Source organism: Typopeltis vanoorti, chromosome 22 (assembly GCF_054136105.1).
Source record: "Typopeltis vanoorti isolate ZY-2024b chromosome 22, IOZ_Tvanoo_1.0, whole genome shotgun sequence".
NCBI classification, from domain to species: Eukaryota; Metazoa; Arthropoda; class Arachnida; order Uropygi; family Thelyphonidae; genus Typopeltis; species Typopeltis vanoorti.
This window is the reverse complement of record NC_143570.1, coordinates 31,020,174-31,046,646: the sequence shown is the minus strand read 5'-3', so window position 1 is coordinate 31,046,646 and position 26,473 is coordinate 31,020,174. Positions and strand designations below refer to the sequence as shown.

Sequence of the window (26,473 nt, the reverse complement as noted above, 5' to 3'; positions counted from 1 at the left end):
GATAAGTCTGTAGGTTTTTATATATACATGCATTTAAAAAAAAAAAATACTAGGTTTGTACCACCATATTAAAAATGCTTTTACAGTATGTTTTCATTGTGTTTTTTATAAAGTTCTTTATAGCTTTTAAATCAAGTATGGTGTAATTGTAATTCCAAATACTACTACTGAGTTGCCATCTTTCTTTTCATACTTTTTTTTTATAAAAATAGGAATTTTAGACTAAACTGGTTTGTTTATTAATGTTGATCAGGAGAAATGTGCAATTTTTAGAATGAGTGATCAAATACCTTCTTAATCATTTGCATCATTAAAAATTTCAGTTATCTAGAGCATCTTTGTTAGGCTGTATTTTCAGTTACTAGAAAATAATTCTACTTATAAAACTGTATACCTTGGTAGTATATATTTGGGAAGTGATAGGTAATGTTTCATAAAGTGATTTAAAATGTTAGATCTTAAGCCATTTCTTTCTTAAGATTCAGTAACATTATTGAAATTCAGTGATTTCTTAAAATAGCTTGTTGTTGTTTCCAAAAAAGGCTCGCAGTGAAAGCATGACAAGTGTGTACAGTGCTGCTGGAGGTGGTCGTTATGGAACTGTAGCAGTTTCTGGAGAAGTTTTATTTGGTTTGAATTACAATTATAAAGGTGGAGCAATGGAAGTACATGTTAAAGAATGTCGAAATCTTGCAGCAGTTGATACAAAACGTAGTCGTTCTGATCCGTAAGTTTTGTGAAAAATTTTTGATGGTAATAGTTTTATATTTCATCCTTACTTTGTTTGTTGCACTTATTATGCAGCAAACAAAAAATGGATATTATGGATAATTACTTTAAAAGTATGCATATGAATAACTTGATTAAATCAGAAATTTGGTTATGCACAACAAATTCTTCGTTATATGGGGGAGTGGTATCTCAAAAGAGGAAGATCACTAGCAAAATGCTAGAAGGGTCTGTTTTGGGATCATAATTGTTTAACTTGTATGTTAATGATACTGGGACAGGCTTAACTGCAGATATGCAGTTATTTGTTGATAATGCAAAGTTAGGTAAAAAATGAGGAGCTGAGTATAGGTATAATGGCCTTGGGGAAGGATTTCAATAGACTGTGTGAGTAGAGCTATCAGTTTAATTGTCACAAAGTGCTATGTCTTGTTGGGTAAATTTTGAAGGAGTAGAAGAGATGAGAGATCTGGGAGTATTGGTGAATAGAGACTTCAAGTTAAGGGATCACGTTGCTAAAATTGAAAGAACATCACAATGGATTATGGCAATGATGAGAAGGACCTTGACATGCAGAAACAAAGAGGGTATAGTTCCCTTGTATAAAGTCTTGATCATGCTGCATATGGACTGCTGTGTGTAGTTTTGTCACCTGGTTTTCAAGAGGATGAGTATATGTTAGAGGTGTTCAAGAGATGGTTCACTAAGTTGGTGTCTGATCTGTGGAGTGGGGAATATGAGGACAGATTGAGGGAATGTAACTCGTAGAGCCTTGTGAATAGATGGTGAACAGATGTGATTGAGGCATAAGTTGGTGATGGATTGTTACCAGATTAATATGGGAGAGATTTTTCATACAGTAGAGAGAAAGATGAGAGTACAACAAGAGGCCATCTCTGGAAGCTGTATAATTATGGAGAGTGTGAGTAAGGGAGTGAGGAGCAGGTTCTTTGCACGGAGAGTGGTTGTTGAGTGGAATGTATTGCCTGACCTGAAAGTATGGTGAGTGCAGAAACTAGGATTATTTTTGGCTTCATTAGCTAACTGCTGTTCATACCTCTCTTTAGCTACTCTCACCAACCAAGTCACCTTCCTTGCCTGGTCTTTGTAGACCTCATGAAATTGGTTACTTCCACTTCTCTTATGCTGCCTCTACAATGCCCCTTTTCTCTGTATCGCATGCTTAACTCTTTATTCATCCATTTCACGCCTACATTATTTAACCTTCTCACCCTCGGAATACATTTAGATTGCATCTACTAGATAGTTTTTGAAAATCCCCCAAGCTGCATTGATTTCTTTTCCATCTAACTCCTCATTCCATGCTACATCTGCAGTCTGTATCCTGAGCTCTTCATAATCACTCCCTTGTAGTTCCACATATACCCTTTTCTTACAGAGGTCCTCACACTGCTGGCAACCACCCAGGTAATCACCTCATAGTCACTCTCACCAATTGGTGGGTTATTTGACACTTCATTTATAATTACATCCTCTGATGAGATGACCAAATCCAAGACCCTCAATCCTCGTGTGCCCTCTGTTACATACTGTCTGAGGTAGTTGTCCAACCACATTTCCTGGTCTATAACAACATCCAACCAAGTATTTCATTCCATTCACCTCTATCTCACACCATACTGCCTCAAAACCACTGGCACTATTTCCCTCTTGCATCTCTACTTTGTATGGACATAACTCTTTCTCTATCATCAATAGCACTCTCCCCTCCCTTTTTACTCCTTCTATCCTCACAAAACACATCATACACTTCCATCTCTATTCCTGTTAGGATGTTGTCCTCATCTAACCATGTCTCACTTATTCCAACAATCTTTGAGTGAACAGACTCAATTAGTGCAACCATTTCGTCTGCCTTGTTTCTTACACTTCTAGAATTTGTATATAACACAACAGCTCATGCCTAGATCTACAGCTAGTTCCACTGATATCACTCATTCGATGTGATCTCTCCATGCTCGATGGGAAACATTTTAGAACCCTCTTCAACTCCAGCTGTTTCCTCTTGATCCCAGGTCATCTCATTCCTTTCCTGTCAACACATCCTGTTGGAGCATCCACCTTTCTCATGCTGTGTACTCCCTGTCCACCCTGAGCCTCCACATTTCCCTGTTCATCTTGCACACCCATTCTCATTTTCCATACTCATGCCATTCACTTCCTCATTCATAACCACCTCTTCAATCTCTCCTGTCATACTCTCCTGCTCTTGCACATCACTTCCCACTTGATCTGATTCATTCTCTGTACTCATTATTACTTCTCTACCCTCCAGCAACAGTCTCTCCAAGTGACTCACATCATAACCACTCGGATGCAGTCCATTTCTCCCATATAGTTCACTTCGTCCGTCAAACTCATTCCACACATTAACAAATTGTACTCCCCCTCTTCTCACACATTTCAGCCAACATATCATTCACCTTGCTCTCTGCCTCATCTTACCACAGTCATACCTAGGCAATACGCTTACTATCCTTCCTGTCGCACTATTCTCTTTTATTCATCTAAGCAGCCTCCTGACGTGCTCTTTGTCCTCTGTCAAGTCATTCGTACCTATTGAAACCATCAACTTCTTTGCTCGCTCCTCCTCATATCCAATTCTTCAATCACTCTATCACCATTGTATGGAGTCGCCATACAATGCCACGCGCTCGTCTTTCGTTAACTCTTTCATACCTACTTGATTTGTTTTAATCATTTGTAGTCATTAAACTCTGAAATTCAACAAAAGGCATTTCTTTTATCCAACTCAGTTGTCACTTTATTATAAAAAGGGAATAAATTATAAGATCAGGACCTACTCTTCACAGAATCATGCTGCCTCCTATAAAGTATCATATTCCTGTCCTGAATTTTCTCTTCCTACTTCTCCAGTACCTTAACCACATCCTAAGATACTGATTGGGTTATAATTTGTCTCTTCTGTCTTTCCTCACACCTTTATGCAATGAAACTGTTTTGTCTTCTTTCCACTCCTTAGGCACCTTCACAGAATCAAGGCTGATTAAGTAGCTTGGTCAGATGAGCTACCAAATCCTTTGCAATTCTCATTATATATGTTCCTAATTCCATGGCCATATTTGTATTAAGGTTCTTCAATATTGTAAGCATCTCCCTCTGTTCTCACATCTGTCATTGTCACTGCATTATCTCCATCTGGATGGTATTACATTGTTGCAAAATGACTCAGTAACTCAACTATTTTGTTTGCTTCTGTTTCCTTCCTGCTATCGGCACTTGTTATGGTCATCCTTCCATAAATCCCTTTGACCTGATCTGCTAGTTTTATCTCATAATTAGCTTAGGTGCAGATCACCCTTCTTTCCTGTGTTTGTATTGCTTTTGAGCTTGATAATATATTCCCTCCTTAACGTTTTCTGCAACTCTTGCTTAGTAGTTGGAAGGGGACCAATCGTTCGATGCTGTTGGCACGCTCTCCCTCGATGAGTCTTTGGACTCCCTGGAGGTGTCAAATAATAATAATCATAATAATGTTGCTGCTCATTCATCTTACTCCTCTCGGTATACATACTACTTCTTCAAGTATTCCTCGACAATCTCCCATGCTACTAACATCTCCAATTATGTGGTGACACTGCTCTAATCACAATTCAGGTGAATTGTAGGTGAATGATTGCAGTCTGCCAGGTCAAGATGACATGATTGCTTTTCCAAGCAGAGGCAGTGTAGCTACATTGGTTACTGCTAGTTCTCTGATGCTATGACCAGACCTAGCACTCTTAAATATCAAATCTTCTCCATTACATGTCGTCCCATGTAATTATATCTTAGCTGTATAAAGCCCTTTCCTTACTCCCTGTGACTATTCTTCCATCCAATCTCTGTTTTCATAGTTTAAATCTCCATAATAATTGCATGTCCTGCACTTATTGTGCCAGTTTGCCAATATCCCTTACCAAATCTCACTGATTTGGTCACATTGAGCAAACCAAAAAAAAAAACTTCTGGATTGTTTCTGACATTAGTATATGGAAATTGTGGTATTCCTTTATACATGCATGCACACCAGTCAAAATATTATGAATGACCACACCCATTATTTCACAATTGGCCCATCTATCTTGCTAGGTAGTACTTGTATCATGGTGAAAACGAGTATACATAATACTGGAGGTATGTGATGTACTGTTCATTTGAAGTTACTCGATGTGGACGGACTTAATCTGATAGACTTTGAAAAATGCATGATTGTAGGGTACTGGTTGAAGAATAGCAGTATCTAGGAAACTGTAATCATTGTAGGCTGTTTCAAGAGTGGAAGGATACCTTGTAGAACAGCATTCACTAAGCCAGTAGTGAGCACCCATGTTTCATCAATTCTCAAGCAGATTGTCTTGCCTTGCAAAAAGCTCATAGATGGAAATCTATGGAATGGTTGACCATGGAATTTAACCAGGATATCAATGGTGATGTTTCCCAGACCACACTCAATCACTTTCTCCTCCGTATGGGTCTCTGAGATAAGCATCTGTCAATGTACTTATGCCTGATCATCTATGTCTACAGCTTGCAGTTGTCATTGGACAATCGAAGACCAAAAAAAAGTTGCCTTTTTCAAACAAATCTGATTTTGGGCTATACCATGTGAATGATAGGTGGAAGGTTAGGCCAAATACAGGGAGAGGAATCAACCTGATGAAAGAGGTAGGAGCATTATGGTATTGGGAAAGTTTTCTTGAGAATCTCTTGGAGTCCTGATACTCATAGACCATACTATGAATGCTACAAAAGTACCTGTCCATTGTTGCTGAGAAAACAGGTGTATTCTAGCAAAACAATACTAGCTTAGATGACACTAGCAATGTACCCGGTTGCTATTGTCATTCAAGAGTGACTCACTGAACATGACACATGACTTCCAGGTATTACAATAGCTGCTGAATTTACTGCATTTGAATCCTCCTCCCTGAATACTCACAGATCTTTGGGAAGCAATCCTGATAATGTGGTACGATGTACCTTGGACACCATTGAAAGGTCTTACCATGCACATTGCTTAGTGGCACTTCTGGTGTTAAGGGTAGGGTATATATTTTGTCTGGACATTTATATGTACTGTTTACAGAGCTACAATAATTTTAGCAGGGATCAACAATTTGTGCAGAATTCTATTTACCACAAAAAAAAAATTTACTTGTCCAAGACCACCCTAATTTTTTTTTATGAAGTGTCCCTGTGAGAGCTCTATAAAGTGATTTGAGAAGCGAGCATTGATTGGAGAACATTTCTTTTGCGTGAATAATAAATTACACGATAACCACAGTAATTAACATTAATGAAATAAAGGTACAAATATTTTGTACTGAAATTAATAGTACATCATCAGTGTAGACAACAAACAGTTCAAAGGAATGGAATACTAAGAACATAACAGTCAGTGGATTACCAATTAAAAACTGTTGCCGCATGCTATAAATTAATATTAATAAAATATTATTAAATAATTCTTAAAAACTATTTTTTTGATGGTTGCATAAGACAAGACTCCCAAACTTTTGGGAGAGAGAGACTTTAAATTAGATTCAAATTTGGCTGATGTAAAAGGGCTTTGCAACTTTCTTTGAAAAGCCGTTCGTATTTAACTTTGCATCTATGGAGAAGATGAGGTTTCATGTATTCGATATAATAATGATGTTCCTTCATTCTTTTTTCCAGAGAATTTTTGCAAACTGATGCAAAAATATGAATCTTTATACCGTAAGCAAAAGAAAAAAGTTACCTCTGACAACACTCCTACAATTAAATGGATTATGAATATTTCTGGACATCCATTATCTGATGCTGAAACTAGTGCATTAGCTAAAGGCCTTGACTTTGCCGTAGTACCTAAATGCATCCCGTATCTCGATTTTCTGCATAACATCGAACGCAGTCTGTCGGAACTTTCTAGCGAGGATACTAATAAACTATGATTTGAAGTTGCTGCTTCACTTTTTAAAAGCAAATTACTTCCATGTAATTTATTGAGTGCTGAAACCCATGTGCTAACCTCATTAAGAAAAAATAGCAATATTTCTCTTTCAAAAGTTGATAAAGGAAAAGCGGTAGTGGTAATAATGGATAAGGCTGACTATGAGAGAAAAGTAGACTGCCTTTTGAAAGATACCTCCACCTGTCAAGAAATCAATCATAACACTACAAAATTGCAAATTAAACAATTAAATAAGCTGCTTGATGAAGTTGTCAGTTGGGATCAAAATACCGTGGACAAGTTGCACACTCATTTTGGAAGACCTCCTCGTTTATACGGCCTCCCAAAAATTCATAAAGAAGGTTATCCAGTAAGACCTATTGTGAATTGTATTAACTCTAGTTAATACAATTCATACTATTTATTCTAGTCTTTTATGGGCTTGATTGTACATTAATACTATGGATAATTATTTTAACCTAAGGGTTAAAATAATCTAGGAACCTTACTCAGGAAACCAAACATGGTATTTCAAACTTCCAGTTAGCAGAGTAGTAGTCTTACACTCTGTTTCCATTATATTCAGATGTGATAAAAATTGTCTAAAGATATTCACAAATATCTCTGCTACAGTGGGATTTAAGCCCACTGGTTGCAAAGTAGAAATGCTGTCATCACATGCAAATGTTAAAAGAAATCATCATCACTCAATTGAACAATTAAAAACTTTAAGCATTGTGCTGTCTTTATGATATAAGAGAGCCTCCATAGTTCAGTCAGTATAGACAAAGCCCTTTGGTCGGAAAGACCTAGTTCGATTCCTGTCTATGATGTGAGGAACCTTTATCTGGTGTCTCTTTCAACTTAAGGTGAGTTAGCTGGTCTTGTATGGTGGCAGAGCATTTTTTCTTCCAGGAAACTTGGGTTTTTCATCCTTCAGAACAGGCAAGCTGACCCCCATGAACACACATGCAGGGCTATGCCAACCCGAGGATGCACCGCACCTGGGTGGCATTTTATGTAGCTAATATCTAATTTGGATTATACAATGCAGTATTAGGGTGACCGATAAAAGTTTGCACCCGGGCTGCAATACCCTTGGTGTGCCCCTGCACACACACATGAATTTATAGTCATAAAATATATATACTTAATCACTCATTTTGGAGGGCTCAGTTTGCCTTCCAAAGGGATGGGGAGAAAGGGGGGGGGGGAACCCCATATGAATAAATAAATGATATAAGAAGCACAATGCTGTATAGTAAATATTCCATAATAGTAATAAACCATTTGTGAGATTCATAACTTGTTTTGTTATGCATTTCACTTAAATATGATAACTAGTTAGAATTTATTGTTGTTCTATTTTTGCATTTATTACTAGATATGTCAAAGTATACCTGCTGCCAGATAGAACTAAGAGTGGTAAGAGGAAAACAAAAGTTAAGAAACACACACTGAATCCAATTTTTGATGAATTACTTAAGGTAAGAATTGATTAATTCTTGCAGCATAAGTAAATTAGCACTATTTTACATTTATTTAGCTTTACCAACCAAGTGTACAACATACATTTTCTTTTTAGACACTACTCTTTTCCTGGAGTAATTAAATTTTTAGGCATTAATAATTAATTTACTATGTAGTATGGCACATCCTGAATTTGATAGTGTTTTCCTAAATTCTTAATTTTTTTTTTTCATTTAAAAACAAATTTTTTTAAATCCTAATTTTTATCACTTTTTTCATTTGAAATAAGTTAGGCAGTAGAAAAAGGTAACAGTCATTTCATTACTTTTGTTGTATTTTACTTTAATTAACACAACCAACTTCATGGTTTTTCAGATTCATATTCAAGTAGAAATTCTCCATTATGAGTTTTACAGGTCATAATTCTGAAAGCCTGGTCAGGTCAGATTTGAGATGGTTGTGATGCTTTTCATTGTAATCATTTATAAGGAAGTAAATAAAATTGTTAATCGAATGGAGAATTTGAGAAATTTCTCTACTTAGTGTTCCATGCTAGATTGATGTAAGCCTACTTAAAAACAAGTTATGCAAACAAAAGTCTTTTCATTCTTGAGGTTACAGAATAAAAGGATAGGCTGTGAGAGATGTGAGATTGTTGAAAATTTGTTTGTTTTTTTTGACAAAGCCATAATCATTGACAAACAAGAAAACGAAATGATGCTTAGAATATCCGAAACTATTGTGATAAAATACGATGAAAAGTCTATCAACGTCCACCGCCCCTACCTAATTTCCGAATGTTGGACGTCCCAAAACTTACAAATTAAGCCACGCCTCCGGCCATTTAGCGACAACAAATGCCCAAATTTGGCAGATACATCTTGCAGCCTTGACATAGCCCTACGGTCATTCCCACAAAGTTCCGACGATGACCGAAACGGTCCACACCCCATAAACCATTGCCCCAGTTTCCACATAAGGATACCCTTCACCTTTTTTTCCTCACCCCCCTCCCCACAACAAAATAATATATATATATATATTTATATATATATCATTAATAGTAACCCGGGTTCCCAAACTTATTTCCCGTGTCTCATGCACATCTCCATGTTCTCCCCCCCCCCCCTTTTACATACAACCTATCAACAAGAGCTTGAATTTAGAAGGTATCTTTAAACCAAAAACAAGGTATGTACATAATTTTTCCCCATTTTTTATTCTGCCAAATTGCCTTCTATACTCGCCCATAATGCCCTAAAATATATATATGCCCCTTTTGAGTTATGTTAGCCAGTGTACTAAATATAAGGGACACTCCTAAACAAAAAACAGGCTAAAATAGCCGTTAATTATATTAATAGTTTTTTTTTTTTTTTTTTTTTTTTTTTTTTTTTTTTTTTGTAGAATAAATTTCTCTTAAAGTTATTTTGAAATAAGTTATTAGGCCAGTGTAATGAATACAATACATTTAGTGCTACAACATAACTTCTACTATCGCTTGCATCTGTGTAGTTATGGTGTGTGTGTGGGGGGGGGGGGTGCTATGCATGGTCATTTTCATTCCATATGTGTCTAATTATGATAATTGCTTTAATCATCACTAAATACAGTACATGATTGTTTTTCACTATACAGGTTAATTTGTATTCCAGTACAAAGCCACCAATATATGAGCTGCTCACTTGCCAAATCGATTAACTCCATAAAACAAAAAGTGGAGAAAAGTCATAAAATAATATACATTGTTTTTTAAAATTCCTTTTAAAATATAAATTCAAATAAACATTGTAGAATGTATTATTGCAGATGTAGCTTTTATCTAACGACATATAAAATGTATAAGATAGAATATCCTTGGAGTAATCGTTATTATTATTACAATTTTTGTGTGACTAAGGGAGTTAATCGATTTGGCAAGTGAAAGCAAATAATATCAAATTCAGTCTTCAAATTATTTTTTTCTTACAGAAAAACTTATTTCTGTAATAATGTATAATGCATTATCATACATTTTTTATTAAAGATTTTTCGCAAAAATGAATAATAACTGTTCTGTTACTGTTACAATTATTATTATTAGTTTGTTTAAATTGATTCATCAGCCACTTAAATGATGTCTTCTTCGTCAGCTGTATTTGAGTCCCGTCATATCGATTTGTTCTTAAGTTTTTATAATAATCATGTTTAATAGGAAGAATCCATTTCAACAGGTCCATCATATCTTTCCTCTTTTCTCTTGTCACAGTTCTACCTGTAGGACATAACAAAGGCTGGTCTACATTTTTCAGACCACTAGGTCTGAAAAATGTAGACCTGCTACAAACTTTCTTATATTAATGGTATGAAATTCTGAATCTTCGTTAAAGTCATATTTGAATTGTATGACGTTTGGTTTCAACCTTTCTAATTTTATCCAGTGCATTTTAAGCCAATTTACTGGTAACTCTGTAACTGTTACTTTTCTGTTAATGATAGAATTTTCTAAAGGATTTGTTGAGAAAAAATCCTGATGAGTCATTTGAACTACATTAAATGGTGCTTTCTTTTTACTGGTTTTGATTATATTGTACCAATTATCTGGTAAAAAATATTTTGAATTTTTTTTGCATGTGACTTGATAATGGCAAATAGCTATGTCCACTTACCAAAAATTTCATTTCAATTGACTCAGCTCTTATTTCTGTACTTTGAACCAATTTCAATAAACTTAAGACAGTTTTGATATTTCTGTTTTGTCCGGTACATGAATCTGAATAGGTTATTATTTTTTCATAATTTTTAGCATGTTTTTATATACTTTATTAGGCATGATGAAATTTCCTGAGACCTGTGAGATCCTTAAGTTTCTGGCCAAATGAACATGCGGCTTATATTTTTATTAAAATCGTGGCAACCGAAATTATAAATATATAAATTTCGCTTATAATAAGCTACCGATATAGTAAGTTTAGGAAAGGCTAAAGCGTTTTCTAAGTCGAAAGAAAATACAAAAATTTCTTTGGATGCTGCCATTCCATCAGCAGCCATATGACTACAAGCCTGTTCAGCCTCTTGTAAGTGAGCGTCCTTTTCAAGTTTTGCCATCCAAATTCCCTCACTATCCAAAGACTGAATTTTTATTTGCAAAGAATCACAAGTTTGGCATGTATCTTTATACGGTTGCTTGAAATGTAAATTAAATTTAGTGGAGAATACCTTGTAGTAATATTTTTCTTTCACCGGTACTATATCTTCATCTTCACATTACGCAAATACAGTTCATACATTCTCTTAATATTTAGGTCTGGATTTAAATATTTTCGTCTTGGATTGTGAGCTCTTGTGTAGTGACTAGTGTAGGTGGGAAATGAGTCTATATGCTTTATAACATGTGTCATCGATTTTATTGCGTGGAACATGGCGAGCATGACGATCAATCAAAGACGAAACTTGTTCTTTACAACAACAGTCATATATTCGTCTGTCACTTATCTGATAAGTATCCTTAAAATATTTTTTGCAAACATAAATATAATTTTTTCGGCTATTTCGAAAATAACATGTGAAAGAACGTGATCTTGGCATTTTACTGTTATCCTTTGGGCGCCTTCTTTTTTATTTTGTTAACTTTAATACAACCTCTTAAAAAAATATTTGCTTAAGTTGATTGTCCAAATTATAAAATGCCTCCATGGCAGCTTCTCTTTCATCCGAAGTAATTTTTTCATTGCACTTCTGATGACATCGAGATATTACATTTAAAAATGTTTTTGCAGGTATTAAATTTCCCCTTCTATTTCTGTATTCCAAACCTTTTATTCTTCTATGCTTTTGGACATTTCGAGCCCATTTATCAGGATTACAACTTCTTTTCCGCCCAATCGAATTATTTATTGTAATGTTTTCACTGCTACAATCAGATGATGAATCCGAAGAAATACATAAACGTTTTCTTGAGCCGAGCTTTCTGCTAATAAATCGTATTGAAGAACCATCAGATTCATCATTTTCCACATCCAAATAATTATTATTAGTCTCACCCATCTTGATATTATAACGGTATAATTTTTCTTTTTTCTAAAAACAACTGACACTAAAATTCACAAGTACTTACTTCTGCAGCAGTTAGACTGTAACTGATTAACACATTCGCTGCCAACTATGAGTATCCTCATAGTTGGTATATGAGCTTCACAAGCCAACTACGAATATACTCGTATGTCGATTACCACTGTTTCGAGATTATTCGTACTGACCTTGAAGGAGTGAAGCTGCTTGCCATGTGGTAACAAACTATGCCCGAGGAGCATGGCAGCAAACGTGTTAATTATTTTACTTTTTTTTGTGATGAGACAGCACTAAACAATTTACCGTTATCATCAAGTACTTGCTTCTGCGTTTGAATTGCATTATTGCAACGATTTACATTAGAGTATGGAGTTAATTAGATTGGCTTCTGAAATAAATTATTTATTATTCGATGGCCAACAAAAATTTTGTCATTTTGTGGTGTTAATCCTTATTATTAAGGAAATTTATTATGAATATCAAAAGTTAGGAGGCAATCAAGTGCTTTGACACTAAAATTTAAAAAAAATTCAAAAAGTTAATCGATTTGGCTTGTGAATGGCTCATATGTAAGTGCTATTTATTATTGGTTAGCTATTTATATATCACAAATCTCTCCATCTCTTGAGTTTTTTCCCTGAAATTATACCTATCCTCAATGAATGCTTGTTTGTATAGAGATAGGACACAATGGAATTGATTTTACCCTGCAGTGACTTAATTGGATACATGTAGTGTCTCAGCTGTAGATTACTCATAATTCATTTATTCCCAATGAATGTATTTTTGATACAAAAATTTCTTTTGTCAGTCATATTGAACCCCTTTAGTGACTTAAAAGTTTGTCACATCCCCTCCTTTCTACCTCAACTAAACTTTGTAACCCACACACTTTCAATCTTACCTCATAAAGAAAATTTTGCAGACCTGTCACCAGCTTGGTCACTTGCCTCTGAATCCTTTCCGCCACCTTCTCATCCTCAGAAATCCCAGGTGGCTGTGCACAATAGTCAAGATGTGGCCATATTTTTCATAACCTTACAAAAAGGGATAAATAATAACCTACCTATCTCTACTTGTCAATATATGTTCAACATCCAAGTAATCCTTGGAGCTTTTTTGCCAACTTTTGCAATGTCTTCTGAACTTCAACTATCTGTCCACCACTAGCACAAGATCTCTAGCTCATCAATTTCTTGATGAGCTGTGAGTAATAATTAATTACACACAGTTTTTAACCTTCCTGGAGTGCATAACCTTACATTTTATAACATTAAATTGACAACCATTAATTCACAATTTATTTAAATCATCCTGCACAATGGCTGCATCACCTTTATCAACTATTGCACTCCAAGTTTTACATTATCAGTAAGCAACTGATATGCCCCCACTCTGCAATCATTCCCTATATCATTAATATGCAAATTGAACAGTAGTGATCTTGGTACTAAACCTTGAGACACTTCACTAACCCTCCAAGATTCCACTCCATCATATACTACTCTCTGGTAGCTGTCTGTCATCCAGTTCCCCCCCCCCCATACATGCCACCAACTCCATTTTGTTTGTTTTATTTCTTTGTTTGATTTTATTTTGTTGGTTTCTTTTTATATTTGTTTATTTTTCATTATTTTATTTGTTAACAAGAGATATAAACATCAATTTCATTTTGGAAGCATGAGTGAAAATATAGTTAAATTGCGCAAAAAATGTGACATCAGATCAGTCCTAGAATAAATTTATATATTACTGGAAATAATTCCATATGTTTATTTTTAATGTACTGAAATATTTCTCATCAGTGAAACAACATATTTTATTCAGATTCTTTTTTTAACTGGAATGAACAAGGAAATTATTTTTGCATTATTTTCACATAAAGGGCACGGGGAGGGGGGGAACAACAGAGAAGAACAAGATTTTATGGCTAACAGAATTTCAATTTAACTTTATTTGATTTTATAAATTGCTGAAAGTGTAAAATAACCAATATTTTTTTTATATTGATTTATATTTCTTTCCTGAGGGGAGAGGTCTGTTAATGCAACAAAAAGGTACAGCAGTGCATTGTTAATGCAAAATTAAAACACCATTTAGGGAGTTCGTACATCTGGTTAAATATACCATATATTATTATTACCTTTTATCACACACCTTTTATTTACAACCAATCATTTACAACTCTGCACGAAAAAAACCTGCCTCTCACTCCCCTACTCACACCCTCTTTATACAGTTTCCAGGGATGACCTCTGGTTCTCCCTTGATCTCCCACTATTCTCTGTAGAACTTCTCCACCACTGATCCTATAACAACCCCTTACCAACTTGTAGGTCTCTATCATATCTCCCCTCTTCCTCTTGTCCACCAGACTCTGCAAAATGCATCTTCTCAATATTTCCTCATACTCGACATTCCAGAGGTCAGAAACTACCTTAGTCAGTCTCCTTTGGACCCTTTCCAACAGCTCTTCATCCTTCTTAAAACCCTGTGACCAAATCTGGCACAATAGCCTATGTGTGGCCTAATCAGAGCCTTATACAACGGAACAAGAATCTCCCTACTTCTACACATCAGTGTCCTCCACATCATTCTCAGAAGCCTTTGTGTTGTCTTCACAATTTTGGCTATGTGTCCCCTAAATTTTAGATCCTTATCCACTATCACCCCCAGATCTCTTATTTCCTCTACCTCCAACAATATATTCTCACCAAGCATAAATTCTGCAATTCATATATGTCGGCGTATAAGATGAGGACTAAATTTTAGGCTATTTTTAGATTTAAGTTTATGTTCGTTGTATAAGACGACCCCCCCCCCCAATTTCTTCTTTCTTGTATTAATGCAACTTTATATCTGTGCATATCCATTATTTTTTTGCATAGCATAGATTTAGTATTTATGCGAATTACCCTAATTAAAAGCGATTAGCCCCAATTTTAATTAATTATTAATTTTGCATTTTTTTTAAATTTTAGGATTATTAAAATTGTTATCATTTAAAATCATGGAACCAGCAACAAAACAAAGAAAGTATGAAGCTCGATTTAAAATAAGGGTAATTGAAATGGCAAAGCAAACTAATAACCATGCTGCTTTTAGGAAGTTTGACATAACCGAGAAGATGGTAAGAGAATGGAGGAAGAATGAAGATATTTTAAAAAAATTGCCAAAGAAAAAATGTGCGATGAGAAAGGGGATCACCTGATGGCTGCAACTGGAAAATCACTTTGCAGAATGGATATTCCAACAAAGGCAGAATGGTTATCTTGTTACAAGAAATATGATTAGAGTATATGCACTAAAATGGTCAAGATTGAATCTAGATGAAAATATAGAATTTCAAGCTACTTCAGGATGGTGTAATCGTTTTATGAACCGACAAAATCTGGTGATATGACAAAAAACGAAAATTGCTCAAAAACTACCAGCAGATTTTGATCACAAACTTACCAGTTTCCATAAATTTATTATTCAGTTGAGACAAGAACATAAATTTCTATTGTCAAATATTGGAAATATGGATGAAACTCCTATGAGCTTTGATATGATAAGCAATAAAACAGTGAAGTCTAAAGGTAGTAAGAGTGTGCTAGTTCGAAGTACAGGTCATGAAAAAACAAGGTTTATGGTTGTGTTACCATGTTTGACTGAGACTGTAATAAAATAATTTAAAAAGTGAGGTATCTCTAATCTTATGGATGGTACGGAAGATGATCTATTGTGAGACATTGATGGCGACGAAAACAAAATCAATTCACTGGATTCGAACTGGGATCCATATGAGGAAACAATGAATCTGAAGAACTATTTTCAACAGATGATGAAGAAAATTAACATGAAAATTGAGGTTAATAATTATTATTTGTTTTTTAAGATTACATCTATTGTAATATTTTAAATAAATTTAAATAAAAAAAATTAACCTGATTTGTTTATAAACACTGTCTATTTTCTTATATAACGATGTATTGTAACTACCTAAATGTTCATCCAAGAAATTAAGCTTCCCTTTTTATACTTGCCATATAAGACGATCCATGATTTCGAGGGGTTTTCTGTAGTATTTGAGAGTTGTCTTATATGCTGACATATACGCTACATAAAATTCATTAATTTATTGCATTAATGTTTATTACTAATGCATTTAATAATATTTACAATCTATAAGTTTAACATTTACAATTTAGATTGCACTATAGATATTGTCAAGTACAGCTATCCCCATATAATATGATACTTCTACATGGGTTCACTCTAATATAGTTAAGAGATTGTGGCAAATCTTGTATAACAGTATTTTTGAGCTTTTGTGTGGTAGGAAAACCCTTCTGTTATGTTGGATGTAATGTTTCAACATTTTCATTCTTTTCTATGAATTCCTGCCACCGACTCACTGGACTGTTATGAGGAAAGAAAACAAAACTGTAAAATTCCCATATTTTATTATTGGGAAATCCTTGTGTTAGATTATGTGCTATTGAACTTGTGCTTGTTTAAGACAATTAAAAATTGATTTCAAAGTGTGCAATTTGTGATTAACATTTTTGTAAAGTTAATTTGGTTTTTATTTGATTAATATTTGGGGTATTTTTTACTAACCATTGTTCTTAAGAATTGTACTAGAAAATTTTCTTTGTTGTAAGTTTAAATTCCAGCCCTAAATTATGCCTAATAAAGAATAATGAAATGTTCTCATTTGATCGTGCTTAGCAGAGATGAAGAAGAAGAAAACTAAATGAATGTATTTACTAAAAATGTTGGAAATAATGTTGGATTTAATATCTACTTAATTTATATTAAATGAATGTATATTATCTGACATACATGTATCACAGTTTGTAAGGCATTTGTTCAGTTATTACTTTTTTAATAAATAATATTTATAATATTTATACTGCATATTGTAATATATAGTCGTAACAGAATTATGTAGAACACTAATTTATTTATTATTCACTCCATGACTTTTAATTACTAATCTTATTAATTATATTACATTTTTAAAATATATGAGGACTGATGAGCTGAGCATTATCAAAGTAAGGGGTGATGAACTAAGATCTTTTTTGCAAGAAAAAAGACTGCCATATGTTTTGGTAACATTGAAAGTGACTCAATTGTCATTACTTTTTGAAGAATGGTACAGAGATCATTGTTTAGGAATCGGTTACTGATATTTAAGCTTGGGATGTTTGAGCACTTCAAGCATTTTGACATATGAGCAGGAGGAAGTGTGCTTATCATCAGCACAACCTATTGAGATAGTTTAAGATCATTTATTAGTGTATGAGCAGAAGGATAAGTTATATAACAAACCCCTCAGAAACACCTGAATTAGGAAAGAAATCTGAATTGAGAATCCTCTACCAATGCATGCAATGAATGACCAGAGCTAAAAAACTAGCCATTTACACTGGGTATAAAGGCAATCTGTATGATAGCAACCTTCTATGCCAGGCACCATTAAATGCTTTGGAAATATCAGAACAATGGCAGCAGTACAGGTTTCTCCAAACTTTTCCGTGGCATATGTCCAGAGGTGAATGATATAGCTAAGATTTGCTGTGAATCTTGAGTGGAAATCTGTACTAGTGGTTTACTAAAATAAAGAGCCAGAAGGCTTCAGTTCGGCAATGCAAAATTATAAAAATCAAGTGGATATTAGATCCAGCATTATTTCAAAGCCGAATATAGAAACTATGAAAGTTTCTTAAAAATAAGTTGACCAGAGAGCTTATGGACACCTGCGCCGGCATTTACGAGTTACCCTAGCTCGGACTACTTTAGTAAACATGAATGCTGTCCAGGCATCCATATATTTACTTCCTAATTAGTCCATTTTTGATAAGGTTTCACTGGCATGACAGCTGTTTCGAACTGGTTGGTTCTCTTCAGAGACTAATGTTTAAGTAAAGTCTCCTCTAAAAATTAGGTGATCTCCTGGACCACTGCCTACGAGTAACCGAAAGATCACCCAAATCAGCATTGGTTCCACTCAGTGACAGGCTCACCCCATCACTGAGCAAACAGGTGTATTTCCATAAATAGAACTCATATTCTAGGGATAAACACCCACTGACACGGCCTCACATGGAACACACCGTAAAGCACCCTCCCCGGAGACAAAATGCTCTCGCAGGTAATTCCCCCTTCCCTGAATCCAATCCCCCCCCCCCCTCACTGGGAGCAAAATTCCTAAGAGAGCAAAAACTCTCTTTCAGTATTAAGGAACTTGAAATGTCAGAGAGGTGTATTTTTTGTAAGCGAACTCTCGGTCAGTGTGTGAAAGTATTTACTAAAATAAAGAGCCAAAAGGCTTCAGTTCAGCGATGCAAAATTATAAAAATCAAGTGGATATTAGATCCAGCATTATTTCAAAGTCGAATCTAGAAACTATGAAAGTTTTATAAAAAATAAATTGACCAGAGAATTTACGGGAATACACCTGCCAGCATTTACGAGTTTGCCCTAGCGCTTTCTAAAGTAGTCCACGCTAAGACAACTCATAATGCCAGTGGATATATTCCCGTAAGCTTTCTAGTCAACTTATTTTTACGAAACTTTCATAGTTTCTACATTCGACTTTGAAATAATGCTAGATCTAATATCCACTTGATTTTTATAACTGTACTAGTGATTTCTGATTAACTTTCTGAGACCCTGAACAATTTCTTTTCGTATTATTGTCTGAACTATTGTTATCACTCTCTTCAAAAACTAAGTCATCTTCAGTACCATCCATCGCATTACTTATGCCGCATTTTTTAAAAGACTTAAGAATTGTCTTGTCTGGTCAAAACTGCATACGCTCGTCCACTAACTACTATTTACACCAGTAAAGCTTTCGTATGTAAATTGGGGATTCCCACAGAGAGACACGTGTTCGGCTCGCATCAAAAAGTATCACCTTCCTTCGGGCCATAAGACACACCCCAATTCTAAGTCAATTTTTCTACATAAAAAGGTGCATCTTATTATGGTCTGAAAAATACAGTAACTGTCTACACACCTGATAAGGCCATTTTTTTTTTTTTTTTATTGCTAACTATAGCTTTGTGACATCTAATGATGTTCACTGGCTGTAATATTTCTTATACATCATACATGCTTTTATTCCAACCAACGTCATTATTCAAGTTACTCTCTTGTACGTTTACGTTATTACAATCTGTTAATATAAATGATTTTTTTCTCTTACATCTACCTTGAGACTAAACTTGAAATTAGTTTATAAGTAGAAATAAATTCTTTACAAATATGTTTTCCATTTTTCTTAGCATGAATTTTCTTTCTGTGCTGCTTAATGTACAATGCCATTGTTGTTATCAAAAATGAATAATAATTATTTAACAATTTTGAATGCGTTGTAAATGCTTTTATGCTTAGTTGATTTTTTTTGTATCTTTCCTGATTGTGTATCCATTATGTGCTTTTAGACTGCAACTCATAATTTCCTTTTTAAATCACATTGTTGTTCAACTTAGAATTATTATTTTACAGTTTTAGCCTACAGTGTTTGCAGTTTCACTTTTATATTATTAAATCACAAATAGCTTAATTTAATAGAATAAATATATAAAAAACAAAATATATCCTGACACTTTTTTTTGCATAGAAATTTTGATTGCAGTTTCAGGTTACAATTAGTGAGCTTGAGACCAGAACATTGTGGTTATCAGTTTGGCACAGCGATATGTTTGGTCGTAATGATTTTCTTGGAGAAGTAATGCTACCATTGGGTTATGAAGTATTTGAAAATCCTGGACTTAAATGGTTTCTTTTGCATGAGAGGGTAAGTTTAATTTGATTTGCTCAAGAATTAACATATTAAATATTGAAATTTCCAAACTTTGATCGAGAATTCCTTCATTGAAAAATGATAAAGTGAATGATAAGGTTCCACATCCTATTATAAAGTGGAAATTGCCAAGATATTGATTCAGGTTTAATTCACATATACTCCTTTAATACTATATTTAATGTTGCCTCTTTCACAACTTTATATTTTTGCACAGATGGTCTGTTTTGTTTTATCCCTTTTTGAAACTGTATTTAATAAATGTCTTACATACCAATGAGGGATGAAATATATGATCATATAAAATGATGGATGAAGCTAAAAAAATATTTTTCTACTTTAATACATGTTAATATTGATGACACCTACAGTTGAAGTTCACAAATCATTGATACATTATCTTACTTAGTTTATTTATTGAAATTACTTAGTTTCAATAAAGAGTGGCATGGGGTTAAACTCAAGTGAGTATTTATGATAATGTATCTCACAGAGAAAGTAAACTTGGTTAAATTGGAATTCATATTTGAGAGATCCAGAAAGCATATTTAATGCAAAAATAAAACAAACAGCATGCATATTCTGAATTATAAATAAAATAAACAGAACACTAAAAATTGTACAACATTATTACAAGCTAAAACTATAATAATAAAATAATAATTAAAGCATAATAAAAATTGCAAAATTTGTATTTCATTAATGTTTAGTTATTGTTCTTGAAGTTTATGAGTGCTTAGTACAGTATTCTATTTAATTCTTCCATCATCCTTCTTGACTCAAACTGTATTGGGTGTAGAAAATGCTAAAAACCAGAACACTATAATTATCACCAGATCTCTATTGGAGTCAAAAGACTCGTTGCAAAGGTTCCCCACTTGCACATACAAAGTTTATTAAACTGTGCCTTAAACTCATTGAATGTTTCTGCACTCATCACTCTTTCAGACAGGCTTTTAAATATAGAAATACATTTTGTTTGCAAAGGTAACCTTTTTCTTTAGGTGTTGCTTCTATCCTGAATAAGCAATCATTCACTCTGTACAAATTTCATATCCAATATACATTGGAATACCATGCCCTTATTTGTAGAGGAGCACATTTCTGAATGAAATCTTTCATTGTATCCAGGATAAGACATTTTCACAAATTAACAGTCCATTTTTTACTGGCTCAGTTCACTATCTCTTGCAAAGGTGTATACTATTATTATACTATTATACAATTTCTGCATTTTTGTAGATGTATCCATGGATACTATCCAACCAAATTGACTTATCTGTTTCCTCCACTTCTTCTAATTGTATAAAAATGCAAGCGACAACAGCTAAACAGTATCAATACACATTCAACTTCATCTCCACCCATAGTTTCTTCTCTTCTTTTTTTTTTTTTTAATCCTGTCTGCCTTCTGTTGGAACAGGTCTTCTCCCATGCAGTTGCTTAAAGGAGTAAGTACAACTTATAGCTGTGTTCAAAAAGATTGTCAGTAAGTTTCTTTTCCATTCTCATACCTGATTCATACACTTTACAGGTGAATTATATGTTTACATGCTCTTGTGTGTATGATTGAGATTTAAAATGTAACGAAATCCTTAGTAATTACTGAAGATAAGTGGGACATTCTAAAAAGATCAGAAGTAGTGAGAGTGAAAGAAGAATAAAAGCTGGTTTTGTAAGTTTGTCAGATGATATATATATATATATGTTAAATAGTTGTTGCTCATGTTTAACAGGGAAAAAATGCTAGTTTAAGAATTCTCTGGAAGTATTTGTAGAAATGAACTAGCAATAAAGAGGCAGAGTGAGTCAATAAGGGTGGGGTCAGCTGAATATTTCTCATCTGAATCAAATAAAAAAATTTTAGAGGCATTATTTCCTCTAAGATTTGAAATTTCATTTCAAATATTTTAAAATCTATCACTGCAATATATTTACCTAGATGATAGATCCTTGCAGAGTGGGCACTCAAGAACTTAGTTATTTTGTCTACTTCTGACCTCTCTGCTATCAGCACTTATTATCCATCCATAGCCATTATTATTTTTCCTGTAATTTGTTTTTCTGTATAATCAGATTTTGTCTTCTTTACAATGCTGGCCATTCTTCTTGCCCATGCTTTTCTACTGTTCATCTTCTCCTTACTCTTCAAATATATCCTTCAAACTTTTTTTGCAGCTTTTGCTTCGTGATATTTTCATCCATCAGACTTCTGTCTAATTTATCCTTCTGATCTTGGATATACAGTGTAATATTGCTTCCTTTAGATACTCTTAAAAATTTCCCATACCATATCACTACTTCACACTGTCCCCTCCTGGTGGAGGGGATCTTCCAGTGAATAGTACTAGCCTATTTCATTCTTCCCATATTATGTGCTCCATTTCTCCTGAGTCATTTTTTATTATCCTATCTTCGAGCTCACTATCACAGGGATATAATGTCCAGCCACCATGTTTGCCATGCGGTACGACCTGTGGACATCTGGAAAAGGTCCTGTAGTCTAACCCTACTTTGGCCTCTGTTTCAACAAGAAGGATAGTCCTGGGTAGCCTAGCCTGATCATTTGGCTAGTGAGCTCACTTGCAAGGATCAACAGTGTTGCAGAAAGTCTCATACCCTATGGTCTAAGGATGAGACCCAAGGATTTCTTTGGTGCCAGTATAGCATCTAGGGTAGCCCTGATGTTCCACTACTGAGCACATTCATTCTTGCATGTGAATGGGCATCCACATGTGGTTTCATGGTTGGCGGGGTGCTCTGACACTGAACAAAAAATTCATTTGAGCATGAAGTCTTCATCCTCAAATTTTTCAGGGGCACTCACCCTCACAAGGTTTCAACCAAATACTGATACCATAGATAGATATATCACTTGATAGAAGTAAGAAACTAAAGGCATGCAACACCATTATAAATGTACCAGTTTTTCTCATCATCCATACAATTGATAGAAAGCCAATAATGAAAATATCACACTTCTTTTTTCAGAAGGGTTTAGGAGAACTGGCAGGATCTCCAAAACAGTTTAAAAAAAACTACATTCTAGTGATATCCTTGTGGAAACCTCATGTCAGCAACACTTGGAAAAACCTCAGTACAACATCAGTGAGTGGAATACCAATTACAGTAACACCTCATAAATCTCTAAACTCTTCTAGGAGGAGTTATATCAGAATGGGATCTCCTTGATGTTCCAGAGGAGATATGTCCTGAATTTAGAGTTCAAGGAGTGATAGGTATAAGGCACATCCTGATATGTAATCATTGTTATCTGGTCCATCCAGAAACATCATCATTACTTTTGATACATCTAAATCTCCAACACCTGTAAAAGCAAGGTATCTCATTTGTCCTGTTAGGCAGTACATCCCTCATACAGCCTACTTACATTTATGTCGGGGGTGGAAGGATGAAAAAGAAATACAAAAAAGATAAAAACAGAACAAAATATATCAGAACAAAGTGAAAGCTAGCCACCACCACACTTATCCTGAAATCCTCTTATGCTGAGAAGGTGACATTTAAGAAAATATCAATAGCAACTGAAACCCACATGTCTATTCCACCATCTGATAATTTCACCATGCCTAACTTATCTGTGGAGCTCATCAGTTGTGCACCACCTATGATCTCACTCCTGAAACAATTCCAAAAATGATCTCATTCAGTGAAAACCCATTTGTCAAGATAAACCACCAGATACTCTCAGAAACCTACTCAGTAGGCTTTTTGAGTGTTGCTGACATAATGTTTTTGCAGTATCACGAGAACAAAACATTGTTTTTTTTAACTGTTTTTGGGAGATCCTGAAAGGCTTCCTAAACCCTTCTGAATAAAGAAGGATGACATTTTCACTATTGGCTTTTCATCTGTTGCCTGAATGATGAGAAACACTGATGCATTTATACTGGTGTCACATGTCTTTAGTTTCTTACTTCTATCAAGTGATATATCTATGGTATCAGTACTTGCTTGGAACCTTGTGAAGACCCTTAAGAATATTCATGCTCAAAGGATTTTTTTTTGTTTGGCAACAGATCCCACCATGAAGCCACACAAGAATGCCCGCTCACCAGCAAGTAATGACTGCACTCAGGAGCAGAATTCCAGGGCTTCCTAAAGATCTTACCTAAAGATAAATCACCAGACATCCCAGTATCAAAAAGGAATACTTTTGTATCCACCAAAGTAACTAAACTCACCAAATGATCCTGACACATCAGATGATGTATTAAACATTTTTTGAGAAGAAGAGATGGACACTGATCATCCATACTTTCCTAAATTAACTCCCCAACTGGCCATGACGTCTATAGATGTCTAGCTAAATCTGGATACAATTCTGTAACACCCGTTGAATAACATGGATAAGAAGTGCAATTTGGTCTCACTATTTCATCCACCTTGGCTGGTATGGAGGTTAATAGATCAATATAATAAGTCTAACGAAGGTAAGTCCTTAACATCTCAGAAATTGGACAAGTCTGCCATGGTGGAACCCACAGTGCCAAGTGGCCAAAATAATAGGAAAATTTCTACACTGGAATTGTCATGGATTTTATCAAAATATTGATGATAAGGTTCTGGTGCAGAAACGCAAACTCTTCTGTCCCAGTGAGCCCCCCAGCCTTGAGACATTTTACTGTTGCTTGTAAGGACAGAACTGGAGATGGTCTGCTCATGATGGAATAGCTATGTTAGTGAGGCAATCATGCCCCTTTCCAACATTTCCAGCTTAATACTTATCTGGAAGCAGTAGCAATTTCCCCGTATGTGAGATTTTTTTATTACAGTATGTTCCATTTATATACCACTTGGTTGTGAGTTCAGTGAGATCAAATTTGATAATCGTATATTGTAACTGCCTCAGTCTATATTTTATATGGGACTATTAAAGGGCTGTCGATATGCAATATGTAGCCTCTCACAGTCAAGTCATCCCCATCCTCCAGGTATAGCCTGTTTCAAATCCTGAAACCATGTATTTTGCCAGTTCATGACTGGAGGGAGACCAAATACTGTGGCTGCAGGGGAAACTGTCAATGCCACTTATGGACAGGAGACAGAGTCCCATCTGTGTGGAATGTATGTTTTGCAAGTCTGTCACCTCTCACTGTATTCCCAACTTATTCTTTATCTCTTCCTCACCAAACACAATGAACCACAATCCAAAGAAATGCAATTTTACTGTGGATCTCAAAAATTCTCCCACAAAAATAGTATAAAAAAATACATAAACAACAAAAAAATCCAACCAAAAAATCATAAAAAAACAACAGAAATCCAACAACCCACCAACATTAATCTTACCAAGAAAAAAAAAAAAAAAAACGTTTCCATATCCATGACCTAAATGACAATATAAACAATTTGCAATTACTATTCCTATCAGCACCCCAACTGGCAACCTCACAGCCCAAACTATACATTACAGAGCTCTTTCTTCTACAAGAGCAGCATTTGCCAGACTGCAATCCTTTAATCCTCACCGTTTGATCTGCTTTGGCTGAAAATTTCTCTACCAAATCACCCTGCCCTTTTCATATGCTCCCTCTATTGCTCTCCAAACTTTTTCAGCCACTCTGACCTCTTCAACTATCTCTCTCTAAAGCTCGACTTTCTGCATTCAAAATACCTCCATTAGTGAGAGCATCCTTCTTGGGGGATTTCAATGTCCACAACTCATATTGTCTTCCCTTCTCCAGTTTCACTGATCAAGCCGGCAGGGATGCTGAAGTGTTTGCCATTAGCAGTGACCTATCTCAGATCATCAATCTTCTTACCAGAATATCTGGCAACCTTCTCCAATTTGCCAACACACTTGACCTCTTCCTAACAAGCTCCCCTTCCAGGTATGCCGTGGTTGTCAGTTCTTCTCTTGGTAACTTGAACCACAACCTCATATGAGTCTCTTTTGTCACAGTACAACCTTCACCCACCAGTTCACAGTCTCATATCCTTTGGCACTACAAGGGTTCCAACTGGGAGAACCTCTGTGAATTCTATTCCTACTTCCCATGGTCTAACTACTGCTTCAGCTCTTCTAATCCAAACACCTGCTCAGACCGAATAACAGAAATCATCCTCATAGGAATGAAGGCTTTCATCTCTCATTCCACTCTAAATTCTCTGCCACAATCCAAGCTTTGGTTCTCAAAAAAAAAAAAAAGTGTGCCAATGCTGTAAAAGAAAAAAACCTCTTTTTACCATGAATGGCTCGAGACCAGAACTCAAGCTGCCCACTCTGCCTACACCACCGCAGCTTGCAACAGTTGTAAAATAATCGGTCCTAAATCCAAGTCAGACTCTGAAAGGGCCTAATGCTGCAAACTCACCTCCCACCCAAATAGCTGTCGCTCCTTCTGCTCCCTTACCAAGGCCATTTGGTGCAACTTCTGCCTGCCCGGGTTCCCAGCACTCTCACATCCTGATGGTACTGTAGTTTCCTCGTCTAATGACAA

General features: G+C 35.1%; 1 protein-coding gene across 1 annotated transcript in view; it reads left to right on the top strand.

The window, feature by feature from the left end:
• The window catches only part of LOC150094275 (uncharacterized), a 449,181-nt gene that overhangs the window by 393,419 nt on the left and 29,289 nt on the right, over positions 1 to 26,473 (top strand). The window contains exons 10-12 of the mRNA XM_090412434.1: positions 543 to 727; positions 8,070 to 8,172; positions 19,842 to 20,003. Coding sequence (XP_090268560.1) covers positions 543 to 727; positions 8,070 to 8,172; positions 19,842 to 20,003 — 450 coding nt within the window. The remainder of the gene's footprint in view (positions 1 to 542; positions 728 to 8,069; positions 8,173 to 19,841; positions 20,004 to 26,473) is intronic.